At 56.5% G+C, this 17,701-nt stretch overlaps 1 protein-coding gene across 3 annotated transcripts in view; it reads left to right on the top strand.

Moving 5' to 3' along the window:
• SMAD3 (SMAD family member 3) overlaps positions 1-17,701 on the top strand; it is a gene marked incomplete at both ends in the record, with an annotated part of 110,311 nt that overhangs the window by 88,223 nt on the left and 4,387 nt on the right. Inside the window, 6 exons of one of the 3 annotated variants that reach the window (XM_084241232.1) lie at positions 610-803; positions 918-1,049; positions 2,320-2,394; positions 5,143-5,193; positions 14,240-14,452; positions 16,220-16,357. In XM_084241232.1, the coding sequence (XP_084097358.1) occupies positions 610-803; positions 918-1,049; positions 2,320-2,394; positions 5,143-5,193; positions 14,240-14,452; positions 16,220-16,357 (803 nt within the window). The remainder of the gene's footprint in view (positions 1-609; positions 804-917; positions 1,050-2,319; positions 2,395-5,142; positions 5,194-14,239; positions 14,453-16,219; positions 16,358-17,701) is intronic. The other 2 variants (XM_084241234.1, XM_084241233.1) reach the window with 2 other exon arrangements.

Here is a 17,701-nt window from a genome sequence, read left to right on the forward strand (position 1 = left end):
GAGGCCCTGGTACGCCAGCTGCAAACAACCCTCAAACCAGAATGGGGCCCCTGAGAGGCCTGTAGTATAGACTTTAACCATTTTAAGTTCCCCTTCTTGCCTCATCACAGACACCAACTATAAAAGGGAAAGGGGCCCTTTCTCGTGTGCCGTTGGGTATGGCAGGAACGGGAGGAGTTTGCGGGGATTAGAGAAGGTCTACACGCCGCCAGCCACTGGTGTCCAGTGTCACTGTGGGCCGCACATCATACCTAGGATCTGGTTTGCTTCCTGGTTCCTGTCCCCCTCCGCCCCTCCCCCCAGGCAAGGACCAGGTCGTGGCTTGTGGCTCTGTGGGGATGGGGGCAACATTGGCCGGCTCGCCCCAGGTCCTGCTGGTGTGAAGGTCCGCTCTGCCAGCCAGGGGGCCCGGCCTTCCCTGGAGGCCTGTGTGTTCTTCTGGGATCCCTGCCAGCACTAACAGGGATTCTCTGATCTCCTGCCCTTTGCCTGGAGAGAAATGAGGGGCGGGGAGAGCTTGGAGTCCTTGCCTGCTCATCAGGGCCTACAGGAGGCTGGCTTTGGAGAAGGCCCACTAAATCCTCTCCCTGTCTCTTGGTGTCCTGGCAGGTCCCTGGATGGCCGGTTGCAGGTGTCTCATCGGAAAGGGCTGCCCCACGTCATCTACTGCCGCCTGTGGCGATGGCCCGACCTGCACAGCCACCACGAGCTGCGGGCCATGGAGCTGTGTGAGTTCGCCTTCAACATGAAGAAGGACGAGGTCTGCGTGAACCCCTACCACTATCAGAGGGTAGAAACCCCAGGTAGGCCACCATCTAGGGCTCTGTGGTGCTCCCCTCCCCCAGGGGAGGGTATGGGGGCTTTGGGGCCAGCCTGAACCCACTGCTGATCCACTCTGCTCTGCCTCCCCTGCACAGTTCTACCTCCTGTATTGGTGCCGCGCCACACAGAGATCCCGGCCGAGTTCCCCCCGCTGGACGACTACAGCCATTCCATCCCCGAGAACACTAACTTCCCTGCGGGCATCGAGCCCCAGAGCAATATTCCAGGTAGGCACAGGGCTACTCAGGGGTAGGGGCCCAGGACAGTGCCTCGCTTTCAGCCCCCCTTCTCCGTCCCTGTCACCCCCATCCACTCACTCCAGCGCCGGCCTGCAGGCCCAGACTCAGAGAACCCCCTCCCTATTGGGAGAGGCCCTGTGGCCTTGGCTCCCCACTCGCTAATGATGCTTTTCTTGGCACGGGGGACCGGCTTCGTGACCCTTCCGCTCGGACTCGATGCAGTCATTTATTTTGGAAGCGGAAATAGCGGCCCTGTGTTTCTCTAGCCGCCCCTGGGGCCCGCGGAGTGCAGGCAGCATCCCGAGGGCCTGGCGAAGGTAGAGGCAGGGAGAGCAGAGCACGGCCCTGGGAGCGAGCCGATGAGGGGTTACCGTCCGGGTGGGAATTGAGATCAGAACCAGAGTTTTCACTCTAAAGGGAAAAGTGGGCTCCTGTGTCAGAGGTGCCGGTATTTTGAGAAGGCCTCATTGTATGTAAATAATATGGATCCCCATCCCCTTCTGTGTCCAGAAGAAACACCTGGCAGCACTTGGGCTGGTCAGACAACTGTGGGCACAGGGCTGTGGTCCCCCTGCCTTTCTTTTGGGAGCTGTAAATGGTGTTGTTTGATTGAGCTTCTGCTCCCAGTGAGTTTACTATGCTGAGGTGACCCAGGCATGTGCGCTTGGGTCCCAGGAGGAAGGAGAGACCGACTTGCAGATCCTTCCTGGGTAGTGCTGGTCTCAAGGACATGTTACCCACGCTGTTCATTCACAGACCTTAGCCACATCAGGGTCTGAGGGAATTCGGAGGACAAAATCAAGCTCTGGCATCACTGAACTTGCAGGCTACTTGGGAAGCTGAGACATCTCCTAAAGAGAGAACAAATAATAACAGTACAGGATTGACACAATAGGTAGTAGAGCCAAAAGAAGAGCACCCTTCAGAGGACAGAGATGGGCCAGGCTGAGACAAGGGTGAACTCAAACCTGAGCAGGAAGCCTGGGGAGAAGTTAGCCTGGCAGAGGCCCTTGAAACAGATATTTCAGATTTGGCAGTCAGACACTACAAAGGTGGTAGCCATTCAGATAGGCTGCCAGGAGGGGGTGGGTGTGAGATCCACAGGAGCCAGGAGCAGGTGCCCTCACTCCAGGCAAGGGTTCCTCCAGCACCTGCTCCTGGCCTCACTGTGTGCACATGTGATGAGTTTGCAGATGGTGTTTCAAGGGTGCCAAACCCTGGCGGCAATTTAATGACCCACCTTCTTTCTGATTCCCAGAAACCCCACCCCCTGGCTACCTGAGTGAAGATGGAGAGACCAGTGACCACCAGATGAACCACAGTATGGATGCAGGTCAGAACCTCTGGTGATGTGCTCTCAACCCTAATGGGGGGCCTGCCCTCCACCTTCTATCCAGTATTTCTAGAGCGACCAGTGGGTGCCAGGTACTATACCAGGTGTTGGGGGCAGAAGAGGAACCCCCACCTTGTCAGTTTGGAGGGAGACTGAAGACCTCTGGTGGTTGCCCTGCTGCCGCAGGTCCACCTGACGAAGACCCTGCTGGACATCAGGGGCCACCTGACCCAGCCTGGGAAGGAGGTGTTGGGGCAGGCAGTACTTCACCACGGTGTGGGTTTTTCTTAAGTTGAATCTTGGAGCTTGTGGGTGTTGGCCAAGCTGTCGCGGTGGGCAAAGCGTGTGCCAAGTGGAGTTGTAGGGGCATGGGCAGGCGAGCCTGGTGCTTCTGGAGGACAGTGAGGCCTCAGTGCAAAGGGAAAAGAAACAGTGGTGGGGAGGGCTCACTCGGGGAGCTCATGGGGTGCTGCTGCAGGCCTCAGTAGGGTCTATCCTTAAGGGAGTAAGGGAGTGTTGCTTATGGTAGGTAGCGTGGGCTCGGTCACCGGAGGGAGCTCGGGGCAGCCTGCGCGGAGGCTGGGGCTTTGCCACGAGCTAGAGGAGACCCCTGGAGCATCTGCTCTGGGGTGGTGGCCACATGTGAGCTGTGTGCTCCTGCCATGAGGACCTGGCTTGTCTCCAACCGCATCTCCAGATGTTCCCACATCATTTGTCACACGACCAAATTGGCCCTAAACCAGTCACTTCTTGAATTGAACCTCAGCTGCCACCTAGAAAGTGTGCCATGTTGTGTGTGGTTGGCGAGGAGGAGGGAGCCAAGCGGACTCCACTCTGACCTGCCTGGTGCACGCGGAGCTGCCAGGCGCAGGGAGCCCCCCCCACCCCCCCCACCCCCCACCCCCGCCAAAGGAGTGTGGCGTTCCTGAAAGGACAAAAGAGAACTGGCATGTTCCTTGTAAACCAAGTTACTTAATATCTAGCCTGGACACCCTGGCACTTGGGGGTTTATAACCCCACAAGCCCCCCACCCCCATGAGCGGCTGAGAGTGTGAACCCAGCTGGAATGCGTGGCAGACCTTCCTGGGTTCAGTGCCAAGGGACGGAGATGCACACTTGCAGCTATTACATGCTGGCCCGGGAAGCAGGCCAGCGAGCAGCGTCTCTCAGATGCTGCGTGTCTCTCCCTCTCCCGCCTCTCGCCCCTCTTTGCTGTTCTTCCTCTCCGTGGACTGCTGTCACAAAAGAAAATGGACCACAGGAGAGGCTCTGGATGTGGGACGAGCAGAGGCCTTTTCACCCCCGGCTCTCCTTCCCCGCCCTCTCTCCTTGCAGCCCCTGTTCTCCCCTCCCAGAAGTGTGCCCTCACGGCCTGCCGTCAGCATGAGTGGTTTATTGAAAACGGACGCTGCTATCTCCTATTGATTTCCTGTTCTGTGCTCACAGTTACCCACTTTGAAACCAGTCCAGCTACTCATGGAGCTTCTCTGCCAGCTGAGGTGTGGTTGAGCTTCAGCTGGGACCCTGTGTCTCCCTGATACCCACTCAGGCCCTTCAGACCTGTGTGGAGGCCCGTGTCCTTCCTGGATTTCCATGATTTAGGTCACCCCAGAATAGGAAACCACATCTGTGTAGCGCCTACTCCGTGCCAGTCACGGTGGGGGCCTGGCTACACGCACCATCTGTTTCCACAAATCACGCGATCGGTGGTATTATCCCCATTTCATACCTCATGGGAAACATCAAGACTCAGAAAGATTAAACCCCCTTGCCAAAGTCCCACCACTGATGGGTGACGGCACGTTCGATCCCACGACTGACTCGCGGCCTCTTGCTTCTTCCTTGACTCTTCCTCACCCCTTCATGAATTGAAGCAGGAAGGGTAAGAAACCCAGGCCTCAACCCTTGTCCTTACAGCAGTTTCAGCTGCATTGGGGAGCAGGGATAGACCCCCAGTGCAGCTGTAACTGCCGCAAGGATGCAGATTGCAGGGGTGGGGCCGGCGCCGCAGGGCTGTTAATGAATGAGTACCTCTCCCTAGCTGCTGGGCCGCGGGGACAGGTGGGTGGCCGGTGTGTCTGTTGCTCTGGAAAAGCCGTCACTTGGTGTTTTGGAAGGCTGCTGCCATGTGGCTGGTGGTTTTTTTGGTTGTTTTTTTTTTACCTGAGAGTGAGGATGGAGGGAAGGTGATAACATAAGAGCTGGGAAGGTTTGGACTCTTCCCACATGTGATGTCACGTCTTGCATGAATGTCAGTCTGGTCTCTGAGCCGGGGGATTTCTGAGGCAGCTTGCCGAGTGTCTTGAACCTGGGGATAGGACTAGGTGCCTGAGCCACTGAGAACCGTGATCAATGATGTCTCGTCAGCCACGGGCCCCACCTCTGCCAGACTTGCTTTTGCTGCTTGATTCTTTGAGCAACAAGGGCAAAGGCCTTGCCCCTTATTTCCTGGGGGCAGAGTTAACAAAAGAACTTGGCAGCCTTGTGCTGTGGGTCTTGATTGGGATCCTCAAACTGTCTGGTTGTGAAAGAACCTCTGGGATCATTCACGCCTCCGTTCAGTCCAGAGATGAAGCAGTTAGGATCAGGGAGGGAAGCCTGGCAAGGACATGGGATTAGCCCTTCTCCTGGGCCTTGGAGCCTCAACCCCAGGTTTTCTTCCTGCTGCGTTGAGCTACCCCATTTAATACCTTGGCTCTCCAGACCGAGAATGTCGATGAAGTCTCACAACTGTGTCTCACCTCGCAGGTTCTCCAAACCTGTCCCCGAATCCGATGTCCCCAGCACACAGTACCCTGGGTAAGTAACTCCTCCCTGTGATTGTCACCCCTTGAGCTGCCACCCTGGCTGGGGGCCATCGTGAAGAGGGGCCCTGAGAGTGAGGCTCTCTTCCCACCCCCACCTGTGGGGTTTCTGGTTACCATGATGTCAGGGTCACCCACAGAACCCGGAAACTGAGAACAGTGGTGGCAGGAAAGGCAGCCACATGCCGAGTTTTTAATTTTCCCTGGGGTGGCGGTTAGTCGTGAGTGAATGAAAATCCCCCAAACCTTGTGCTCAAAAGATGAGGGCCTGTGGTCGGCGCGCATATGTGTGTGGTTTGCTGCAAAGCCACGGGCAGCAGTGCAGACTCGGCCCCCCGCCCTCATAGCCTCATCCCAGTGCACTTACTTCTCTGAGCGTTTCATCTTACAGCTGCGTGCTCTTTGTTTAAAGCAACAACATATAAGAAATGTGAGGAAAGGAATTGCCCGTGATGGCCGCCGCCGGCGCGCTGCTCTGTTCCCGCACAGTCCTGTGTGTGGATCAGGCCCGTGCGTGTGCCTTGCCAAAGAGCGGGTGCGTGTCCACTTGCTCGTTCTTCCATTATTCTGGAAACACATTTCCCTCCACAGATGCCTCGGTGATCACCCTACATTATCTGAGAATGTCTTAGAGCAGTTGGGCCATCAGCAACGTGGCCTCCCCATGGTGGTTGCACTTCTGGGTTTGTTTTTCCAAGATTTGCTTTCCTGCCCCAGGCGTGTCCTTCAGCTCCAGCGTGGGGCCGCCGAAGGGCTCAAAACAAATGGAATACTCGCCCTGCTTTTATTGAAGGGACTTTTTGATGTCCTGGTCTGGTGGTTTTCAAACAACAGGCGTTAGCTTATGTTTTGGCCTTTCTCGCTGGGACTCACCCTGTCGCTCAAGGAAGAAATAGTTAATGTCCGTTCTTGGGGAGGCAGAGTGGATTGGCCTGGCTTTGGTTCCCGTCTGTTTCCGGCCCTTGGGTGGTGGCACCCGGTGAAGAAAGTCATCCTTCGCAACGTTGGAAGGATGACGGGAACCCCGTGGTAGTGGCTGGCCAGTGGGCATGGGACACGAGACTGGGGGATCCCTTTCACCATTGTAAAATAGCCCTGTGCGTGTTGGACTTTTGCAGGGGAAGGTCAAATTCCTGCTGTGAAAGGACTGATTGAGTTGTTGAAAACAAACTCTGGTGGCTGGAAGCTCGGTCAGCACTTGAGAAACTAAAGGCCCTCATCGTGAACTTGACTCTTACTTTCAGTTTTTGAGGGTGGCTGACTTAGGTTTAATTTCTGAGTCACTTTACCCCACCAGGGCCAAGGTGGCACTTGAAGTTGATAGAGTCAGTGGCGATCTGGACACACGTGCTGCCTGACTAGTGGATGTGGCTGGAATTGTCCCCATGGTGGTTTCCTGTGAGTTCCCCTCCGGATCGCGTGAACTGGGAGGACAGGCTGGTGCTTGAATGTGAACCTGAGGCACAGCATCCTCTTGACTCCTTCCCAGGCTCTAATCTAAGGCTCAGGAACCCTGGGGGCATTTCTTTCAAAAGAGGGCACAGTGCTTGAGCCTTGCGGGCAGAGTTGGGGGGCCTTCTCTGCTGGGAAGATCTGAGTGGGGGGACGAGTCAGCTCCACATTCACGATGAGATATGACCGTGACAGGCCCGGCTTCCTCTCTGCGTGACAAGCCCTTGCACCCACACCTTTCCCAGCTCACCAGCCTCACCCCTATCCATAAAATCTCATGTGCTCCCGGCATGATGGTGGTGACGACAGCCAACATTTCTTGAGAGAACTTATGAATGTTGTTCACAGGCTTCGAGTGTGTTCACTCAGCCTTTATGCCAAGTGTACAAGGTGGCACTGTTGTGAGTTTCAGTTTTACACATTTGGAAACTGAGGAACTAACTCATCCCGGGTCGCACAACTAGTGAACGGGAGCATTGGCTTTGAACTCAGACCACGTACTCCAGCTGCAGCAGGGCCCTGCCTGCTGGGTCATTTACAACAACTCCCCCTCCTCACTCAGGCCAGGCTCAAGGAGGGCACCTGCTAGCCTTTAGTCAGGTTGAGGACCCTGGTGTCCTGTGTGGTCCCCGTTGGGAGCCCTGCCTGCTTTCTGTGCTTCTTTATCATCATTTCCTGCCTGGCCAGTGGTGGCCAGTCTGGTCCAGATGGGGTGATTAAAAGAGGAATCCTGTCCCCCAGACCCCCACGCAAATCAAGGAGCTTATGCTCTGTTGGGCTAGATAAGGCAGGGCTATATTTCAGAAGAGAGCAAGAAGCAGGTACAATACCCTGAGCCTTTGAAGGAGGCAAGATGGCATTCCAGTGGGGACAGCAGTGTCCCGAGACTGCCAGGGACTGTGTGCATTCAGCCAGCTTTGCTGAGTTCCTGGTCTGTGCTGATGGGTGGTGCAGAGCAGCGGGGGGCGCTTGGGCATCCTCAGTCTGGAGCAGCTGGTGGCCTCCCACAGGGTGCCTACCTGCCATACACTGTGCAGGTGCCCAGGGAGCAGGCCCAGAGGAATCGGCACCTGCTGAGGAGGAGAGTGGTGGGCAGGGAGGTAGAGCCCAAGTTGTGACTTGCGTGAGCTGGACCCTGAAAGCCAAGCGGGGCTCCTATGAGGCAGAGATGGTCGGATGGACATTCAGATGAGGAGTGGTCTGCAGGGGCCAGAAGAGCCCTTCTAGAGTTGGCCATGAGCACAGCTGGCATGGTTGGCAAGTCAGGAGGACCGTGGGGGCGCGGAGAAGCGCCCTGAGTGCCTTGATGAGTAGTCCCTCTCGTCTGCAGAGAAAGGTCAGTGGGTTTTTTGGGGGGAGGGATTGGTATCTGATGACAGCTCCTTAAAGATTCATCTGCCCACTATGGGATTTAAATTCTAGGGGAAATTATTGGTAGCCACCCTCCCTCCCCCGCCCCCCAAACCACAAAAACCCACTTAGGATGCTGATACACTGAAGCAGGCTGACACTTTAGAGCACTGGTGGGGCTAGAGAGGGCATTGGAGATTCATAGGCCTAGCCCAGCAAGTTTCCTCAGGCAGCCTTAGCTGGGAAGGTGTTGAGGCCTCTAATGGGGGCGGGACACCTCAGTGGGATGGATTAGGGTTGGAAGATGACCAGTGCTTCACTGCGGCCTGGAAGAAGTAGGACAATCAGGAGGGGGGCCGGGCAGGTTCTGAAATTGGTCCCGAGACAGTGTCCTGCTGACACAGTTCTCCCTCCCTGTCACCCCTTCTGCGGGCCTCTGCGGATTTGGAAGCTGTTAGCAGGTGGGCAGCCTTTCCCAGATGGGGTTGGCGTTTATTGGTGAATGAGCTTGGGAAGCCTGTCCTGTACTTGGGCCTGGGCGCAGGGCACCGGCACAGACCTGCAGAAAAGCGGCGTGTGGAGTCAGCATTTCTCTCCCAGATCTGAGCACTGCAGGGCACAGCTTCTTACATCCCCATCAGTCACCCCCTAGATCTCACCGTGGAAGCACCCAGGAAAGTCAGGCCAAAGTTGTGGGAGCGGATAAACTCGGTAAAGAGGGAGACCCAGCCCAGGAAGGAAAGAGGGCCGAAGCCACACTGCGGGGCCTCCCCCAGGAGGGTTGGGAAGAGGCTGAGGTCAGGTAGAGGCTGGCCCGCAGCCAGAGGGGAGGGTGCAGGACGGCAGGCGTGGGCAGGGGGCAGGATGCACGGTGAGTGGTCGGGGAGACCCGGGGCTTGACATGAGGAGTTGAGGAACATCCTTCGGAGAGCAGCTGTGGGGAGCGGTGGGGGTGAGGTCGCTGAGCAGCGGGCGATGCAGGCAGAGGGCGGGGCCCCAGGGGCGGCGGCGGCTGGCACACGGCGAGCCCTCACAGGAGAAAGATAGGCAGTCTCAGGCCGTGGAGACACTTCTTGTGAAGGAATGCTTCCCCAGGCGGAAACAGAGCTTAGGACATCTAGCTCCTGCTTCACTTCTTCCCCACTCCCGGTGAGGAGATGGCCCCTCCTGCCGCAGTGAAGCCACTTCTGGTACCTGAGGAGGAGCCCCAAGAGTGACTGAGCCTGGGCCCAGCTTCTTGCCAGGGGCTGGCTCTCGGGCAACCCCGGGGCCTTGTTTTGCAGAGAAGGGAGCAGGTGATGTTCCTGTTATGACACATGGTGCTGGCTGAGTCACCTGGAATTTCCTAAGCACGGAAGCCAGGATTGGGGTTAAAGGAGGCAGAAGGTGGAGAGAGGCAAAGATAAGGGCTGGAGCCCGTGCTGAGTAAGCCATGCGGTGCGCCCGTAGGGAGCAGCCTTGGCTAAGGGAGACCAGGTGACAGGGAGTGCCCCTGGGGTTCACGGAAGCCCGTTTCCCAGCGCGCCACCTCTGTGGAGGGAGCCTTCCTCTCCTGCCAGGCAAGAGGGACAGGGCCGGCCGGGAAGGCCGTGCCCCAGAGAGGATGGGGCCCAGGTTCCAGGTGTCCTCAGGAGACTGCACCAGGCTCTTTAAAAACTTGACAAACTCTCATCTTCAACAAGCCTGGAAAATCGCAGGCAGGCATCCTAATGACAGGAAATCAGCTGTCTGCCCCGGTGCCTCACACCCCCCGGGGTCTGCTGTTAGAAGTGGCCACCATTCTTGCTCGCAGTAAACTGGCCTGAGGCTGAGGCCCTAGGGTGCTTTCTTGTACCTCCTGGCTTGTTGCTCTGATTTTTAGGCTGGAATTAGTGCCCCAGATGTTGGGACACAGCTGGCCCGGACCCTAGGCACTACCCATTAGTGCAGGGGCCTTGAGTACGGGGGTGACACCGCATGGAGCAGTGAGAGAGTGCTCCACAGCCACGTGAGCTGGGCCTTAAGGTCGAGTGCACAGGTGAGCAGGGCGGTGGCCCAGGCAGAGCAGGGACTGGGCTGCAGCGGTGTGTGGGTGCAGGCGGGCTGGAATGAGCGGGAACTACCTGCCCTCCCCAGGGAGGAGGGCCCAAAGGAAGCCAGTCCTTTTCAGTTTTGACCTTTAGCCTTGCAGCATCAGTGTTCCTGGCTTTTGCCCGCCCCTTGCTTTCAGTTTATAGTAGAACGTTAATTTGCCCCCCCCTTGGGCCTCTCCCATTTTCCTTTACCGGATTTGGATCCCTTGCACATGTTTTTAATAGGCTTCCCTTAATCCAAGTGTTGCCTTCTGGGTTTTATTCTGTTTTCTTTTCCTTAAACAAAACAGAAAGACTATGCCAGCTTGGAATAGCGCTTGAAACTGAAGCCAGCCAATGCGTAGGCTGGCAGAGAGCCAGTCATGAATTAAGTGCCCCATGCCACTCGAGAAGTCTGGCCGACACTGCACTGGTGGGGGCGGGGGCCCAAGAACGGCTGGAGCTGGAGGTTCCTGCGTCTCTAACACCTCTGCTCCAGGGAGAGAGATTAGCACAGACTCAGCAGTCTGGCCCACAGCTGGGCTGTGCGAAGAGAAGGCCTTGGGCATGGGCCACAGTCCACCATTCCATTAGTGTGTGTCCTGGATCTGTAGAAGCCAAACCAGTCTTCAGTGGGGGGAGTCACCTTACCCCTGTAGCGTCGTCCTCCCAGGGGAGCCTTTGAATGGCATGTTAAGAAACAAACATATGTACAATCATTTTTGCATTTGTTCGGAACCCAACATAGCACGGCTGGCTGGCTGGCTGTCTTGATTGATATGGGGCAAGGTTGCCTCCTGCCAGATTTCTTTTAAGATTTAGTGCCAGGACCAGCTTTCTTTCCCCTGTGGAACTAGAAAGCATTGTCTGCGCTTCAACCAGACCAGGTAGCATATTATGCTCCCTTTTTGCCTTGTCTGCTAGGAAGCTCAGAGCCAAACCGAGTGTTCTTTCAGTAACTATAACCTCTTATTATCCCATTAAGTTTTCTCCTTGCCAGCGTCCTTTAGGTTTCTCTTGTACTTCACCATGATGTGGGTAAGCCCTTTGGTGGAAAAGAAATGAGGTCATAGATGAAGTTTTACTATCTGAGTGCCGTTCAAAGCAGAGCCCGCAGGTGGGGACCTTATTCTTTGGTCTGCAGCTTCTGTTATAGTACCTAGAGGAAGCAGCTGAGGTGATGGCAGAGAGGGAGGTGAGAGGCAGGGCTGGCTTGCAGTAGTCTGCAGGGAATTGTAAATGCACGGCTAGTGCTGCTGCTCTGCTTCAGCTCGTCCAAGCAGCACTGTCTGAAATGGCAGCCTTCAGACTCTGCCTTGGCCTGATCGCTCTGCTCCCCTAAGGCAGCATCATTTTAATTACGTGTCAGGCTCCTGCATCCAGTGTTTTCCACAACACTGTCCAGTGTGTCTGCGAGTTTGCCACAATGTTTGGATAAGGGCTCAGATCAGCTTGGGAGGGCCTCCTGGGGGTGGACCCCAAGCCCCTCTCTGATTCTAAGATGCCTTGAAACCCCCACTTAGCCAGAGTATGATCCTGGCATCTTGCTACCCAATGGGTAGCTTGCCAGCTTTTCTTCTTTTGATGGGTGGACTATGTCAGTGTTCCCTGGAGCCTAGCTTGTTCTCTCCTATCTGGAATGAGCCCCAGCAGTGCACAAAGCTTTGTAATTTGGGGGTGAGGATTCTGTTCTGCACTTTGAGAAGAACATCGGGGCTGCCTCTCACGCGGACCCATGCATGCAGCAGTGACCCAGGGGTCAGCTTTAGATGTCTTCGGTATACTGCAGTCACCACCAGACCAGAGACGAGTCGTGTCCTGAAGGTCACACGGCAAGGTCAGTAGTGCCTGCCCCTGGCAGTGACGGCCAGCAGCCCTGCCCAGCACCTCTTGGCTTGACATGTCGTCTGACCACTTCGAATGCTTGCATTGCATTGGGCTTTTTTTTTTAGGTTTCCAAAGCAACATAGCTCACGTTTTAGTGACCACATTGTCTAGAATACAGCTTATCTCGCTGGAATGTCAAACCATCAAGTAAGCCAGAGCTGATGTGGCTGACACGGCTCACCCCAACTTCGGGAGCATAGGCTGCAGGCACTCCTGCCCTGTCTCCCTGCTCCCCATTCAGGAGCTGAGGCCCCCTCTTTTCCTCTTCTTCCCTTGCACCACCTGGGAAGAGGCGAGAAGGGACACCCTGCCCCTTCACAGTGCAGGCCAGGCCAGGCCCAGGCGGTTCTCGACTTCATATAATCAAGTTGTTCTAATTGCTAGAAACACCATTTCGTGGGTGCTTGATGCACGCCCTGCACGGTGTTGCTTCATCTCAGTCCATCCGCAGAGCGCGCACTCCCGCGGGGCGGGCCTCGGCTTTGCTCGCAGCCACACAGCGGAGTGCACTGCTGGGCCACGTAGTTCTAGAGCTCGCGTTCTGTGCCTGGCTAAACATCTAGCGCGGTGGTGTTCAGCTGGGGGCTGTTTTGCCCCCAAAAGACATCTAGAGACACTGTCTGCTGTCACAGCCGGGGGGGGAGCTGGAGGGTGCTACTGGCATCTAGTAGGTAGAGACCAGGGGTGCTCCTGAATGTCCTCCCCTCTCTGAACAAAGAATTATCTGGCTCCAAATGCCAATATTTCCAAGATTGAGAAACTGGATTTAGGTGTCCAGGGAGCCTTTCTGGACATATGTTGAGGGCAGGATGGTCGCTCTCTGCATCTCCTGGTGGCCACTTCCTATCCTTAGAGAACTTAAACCCTAAAAGAAGATCAGGGCCATTTGGCCCTGAGGGGGCACCCAGTGCTCTCCCCCCAAGCTTCTGACATTGCTCTTTGGCACGCACCTCACCTGCCACTGCACGTGTGCCCCTCCACATGCGCATGCCTGGCTTCATCCACCGTCAGAGGCCTGGTGAGCTGGGGTTCCTGGTGGCTTCTTACCCCTCTAAGTTACCTGGTAGACAGCAAGCAGGGGTCTCAGAGCAGGGCTGAGACTTGGCTTGGCATGACTTCCTGTCCCTCTCCCCAGCTCCCCAAAAATGCACCAAGTCACCAAACAGCTCCATATACACTTAATAACCAGCGTTCGTGATCCAGAATGGGGGCCCCGAATGGAGGAGGGGGAATGAGCTGGACACTTGGTGATGCTCCAGCTAACGGGCAGAATTCCAGCAGGCGGGGAGCAGGATGTGGTGCTCCCAGCTTAGGGGCACGCACAGAGCAGAGAACTCTGCAGCTGGAGGGGCTAGACTGGAGCGCTGGGGGTTGGAATGCTGTGGCCCTGGCGCAGGTGAGGGCTGGGAGGCTGGTCCTGCCCCCGTGAGAACGCAGGGAGGGGCAGGAGGGCAGGCGCATAGCAGGGTGGAACTCAGAATCCCCGGAGGTGACCGGGAGGGCTGAGGAGCCACAGGAAAGATGACAGGCAGTCGTGTGAGGGGCAGGCTCTATCTCAGGGGTCCCCTGGCTCTTCTAAGAAAACCAGTGAAGTGGCAGTTTTGCTTTGGGTTGCTTCAGACTAACAACCAAGACAAATTCAGTTTCTTTTGGGGCGGGGGGGGGGGGTTGGGTCAGCCATCCCAACAGACGGACGGCATCTGGATACCTGTGGGAGAAGTTTGTTATAAGAGACATGGGCCTGGGTCACTCTGCAGACAGCACCTGCTACCTGTGGGGTTTGTGACCTGGGGCACAGCATGGAACCTCGGCTGGTCAGCCTGGTCATTTAATAGGCTTGGACGCTGCAGTTCAGTGGCTTTAGCAAAGACCAAGCAGAGCCCAGGGCTGGGGAGCCATCAGCACAGATGACTTTGGAGGCCTTGGGAGAGAGGCAGGGAGGGGATCGCCGCGGTGGTGCAGCCCCACCACAGCAAGGGCATCCAGCAGCTTTGCCCAGGGGCTGCCTGCTCCTGGTTTGGCCCCGCACTCATTAAAGGCAGCTTCAATCCCAGGCCAGGCGGGGCTTTTCTGGGCTAAAACCAAGTGAAACCCATGGTTCTTCACACCCATGTGGCAGGGGCAGGTGGAATGCTTCTGCACTCACCTAAGCCTTTTGCCCTCTTGGATCCGACATGTTTTATACACTAAAAGCTGTGAGGGCAGCAGGATTAGTAATACCCTCTGAAAGGTGGGGAGTCTCCCAGAGCATCCAGGGGATCCCATCATATATATTCCACTGACCCTGGCCTGTCTCTTCAGACCTGCAGCCTGTCACCTACTGCGAGCCGGCCTTCTGGTGCTCCATCTCCTACTACGAGCTGAACCAGCGCGTCGGGGAGACGTTCCATGCCTCGCAGCCCTCCATGACGGTGGATGGCTTCACCGACCCCTCCAACTCGGAGCGCTTCTGCCTGGGGCTGCTCTCAAACGTCAACAGGAATGCTGCCGTGGAGCTCACCAGGAGGCACATAGGTGAGGGACCTACCCCACCCACCCGGGCAGCCTCTGCATCCCCCCCCCACCCCGACCCCACCCCCATGTGGCACCTCCTGCTGAGAACTGGGGAGAGGACTCACACCTCATCCTCACCCCAAATTCTGTACTCCTTGCTCAGGGGTCAGGGGCAGATGGTAGAGTTTGTGTTGCTCGGCCATTCTCATTCAGTGCCACGGATCATCTCAACACTGGAGAGCCACAGAGGCGAATACTGCACGAGAAAGGGCAATCTGTGAGGAAAGCCACACGAGCAATCCTAGTAACAATATGCTCTGAGTACAGATCGGAGGGTAAGCAGGGAGTCAGCCTTGAGTGATCTTTTATTCGTTAATTTCACGATTCTAGGAAAGACTCAGGAAGATGCGCGCTGCCCGCTGTGGGAGCACCACTTGCTAATGTCCTGCTCCCAGAATGTAGCAACCAAACGCTTTGTTGGTTGAGAGGAGAGGAAACCGTGGCATGTGTCACTTGCTTTGGCTCACATTGTCCTGCTAGGGATAGTCACAACCTTGCAGCGCAGGGTGCCTTGGAAGGGCTGTGACCCCACATCATCCTGGAGCCCCAGGGCTGTAAGGAGCTCCTGGTGAACTCGGGCGCTGGGGAGAGCAGCGGGTCTGACCCCAGGGGAACCTGAGCGCCCCTGCTCTTGTCTGCGCTTTATCTTGGCTGTTCACAGGTGATTCGAGGATTTTATAGTAAAGAGAAACCTGGAAGCTAGGAGTCAAGGCTGGTGTGCTCATTCTCCAGGGAATAACCTGCTGTCCGGAGGGGTGAGCCCTGCCGCCACTGTTAGTCGGTGACTTAACGGCCCCTGCACTGAGCCCGTGTCCTTCCCAGACCGGCTCTGGTGTAAGCGACTGATTCTAGGTGGCACATACAGTGTCTGCTTGTCCTCTCAAGCAAGACAAATGGGTTAGTCCCTTTGGTCTGCATCTTCCCCTCTGCCTCCAGCTCGTGACTGACGGTGCGGCCCCTCTGCCAGACCCCAGCCCCGCGGCAAGCAGACAGTGGGGGGAGGCAGCAGCTGGTCCCCGCTGGCCCGCAGAGCTCAGATGGTCACCTGGTTTCCATCCCACCTGACTCGTGCCTGTAAAATCTGGCTGTTTTCCGGGCCTCTGGGCAGCTACCCCAGGAGCAGGACCAGGGGCAGACTTTTCCGGGCAGGAAAGGGGAACATCCCCTGGGCAAGAGAGAGCTCACGGCCGGAGTGTTTACAAAACTGCTGAATTGCAGAGCCAACTTAAAAATGATTTCTGTCCATCTGGAGTAGATTTACGAGGTGAAGGGAATGTAAATGATACAAGCTACAGAACGTAAAGGTCTGGGGGGGTGGCACTGAGCTGTCCCTGCGGGTTTCCTGAATGAATTCCTGCGTGGTGGAGTGGGAGGGGCCTAGAGCAGCAGCTGACTCGCCACTCCCCTCAGGTGGGCGTGGCCACCCCGGTTTACAAACCCAGGCCCTGGGAAATGAGTAACTTGACCCGGGCCCTTGGCCAGTCAGTGGCAGAGGCTGTCACAGAAGCTTATCTCGTGCTCTCCTCCTGTCCTCTGCCTCCCCAGATTTCTACCATCCCAGCAACACCCATCATTTCGTGTGTGGGTTTAAGCTTGGGGCCTGTCTGCCCGGTGCGGCTGGCAAAGAGCCAGTCACTTGGAGCAGCTCTGCCCCTTCCTAGGCATCGTGGCCACGTGGCCTGTGTGGGGTCAAGGCACCCTGGTCCAGTCTGACACTCATCTCCGTAGGGCGAGGCGTGCGGCTCTACTACATCGGTGGGGAGGTCTTCGCGGAGTGCCTCAGCGACAGCGCCATCTTCGTCCAGTCCCCCAACTGCAACCAGCGCTATGGCTGGCACCCCGCTACCGTCTGCAAGATCCCCCCAGGTAAAGCCATCCCCACCCTGCCCTGAGGTCCCGCGCATCCCCCAGGGCATGCCTGGGATGCTGGAGACATTTCTCCTGTCGCTTTTTCTCCTCCTCCTCCTCCTCGGTGTTTGCATCGCCAACCTGGAGGTGCTTTGCGTAGGTTTCTCTGTGCCTTACTATCTTAATGCGCCCTCCCAGGACCCCCAGGGAGCAGAACCTGGCAGGAATTCCTTTGACCATGAGCACCTGCTTGTTGCCCGATGTGCATGGATACTCAGGCGTGTGCCTGCTTCCTTCATTCCATAAACACAAAGATGTAGGGCACTGTCTGTGCGAGGTGCTCTTGGGGATGAAGGGATGCAGAAGGCTCCGCTCCTGCGCCCTCAGATCTCATAGACCGGCAGTGTACAGACAGGACTTGGAAGGGAGAGCGCTAAGTACCCATGAGCAGCACAGATGAGGTGCTTGGGATGCAGGGGAGAAGTATGTGTCTTTGGGGATGGATCAGGACCTGGCATGGAGGGAAGGGTACCTGGGCCTTGAAGGATGGGTAGGTATTATGTACAGAGTGGTGGGGACTGAGGCAGCATTTCAGGCAAAGAGGCCCAGAGGTGGTGGAGGGTCAGGCCATGGAAGGACATGAAAAAGCATTGCTCTCATTCTGGGGACATGCTGAGGGTTTTCAGAGCAGAGCTGGTGAATCCCACGTGTACCTGGTTTGGACAGGGTGAGGCTGGGCAGAAGGTTGGAGGCTGATCCCAGCTCAGGCTTCTTAAAAAACCGAGGCAGCTCACAGGGCCTCGGGAGTGGCTTCCCCGCAGGGCACGAGCACCTGAGCACCTACGCACCTACGATGCTCGGAGCGAGCTCTGGGTCCCGTGTTTAGCTCAGAAAAACATGACCACTTCAGAGTTTGAAAAATGTCTAAAACCCCCCTCTCCCTTTTCAGTGTCTTGAGACATTTTGGCCTGAAGATCTAGGCAGAACTGTGAACATTTACACTCCCCTCTCCTCCCCCCCCCCTTAGTTTCTACTGGAGTCCAAATCCTCATTCACACTGCACAGGAAGCTCCCGACTGCTCAGATCTGGTCATGTGACAAGACCAGAAGAATTTGGGAGCGCATCAGAGATGATGAGTTGACCACACTTCCCACTGATGTGTCAGAATAGAGTCTCTGGAAATGAGACTCGGGATTAGTGAGCAATAAACCTTTTGTTTCAGTTTCATATTGACGACGACCACCCCCTCTCCCCCCCCCCCCCCCGCCAATGCACATGCACACGCGCACGCGCGGCAGCGGATACACTACAGGGCTGCTGCACCTAATACCTGCGCTAGGCTCCCCGGCCGGTGCACGAAT

This window comes from Talpa europaea (assembly GCF_964194135.1).
Source record: "Talpa europaea genome assembly, chromosome: 8".
In the NCBI taxonomy this organism is placed as follows: domain Eukaryota; kingdom Metazoa; phylum Chordata; class Mammalia; order Eulipotyphla; family Talpidae; genus Talpa; species Talpa europaea.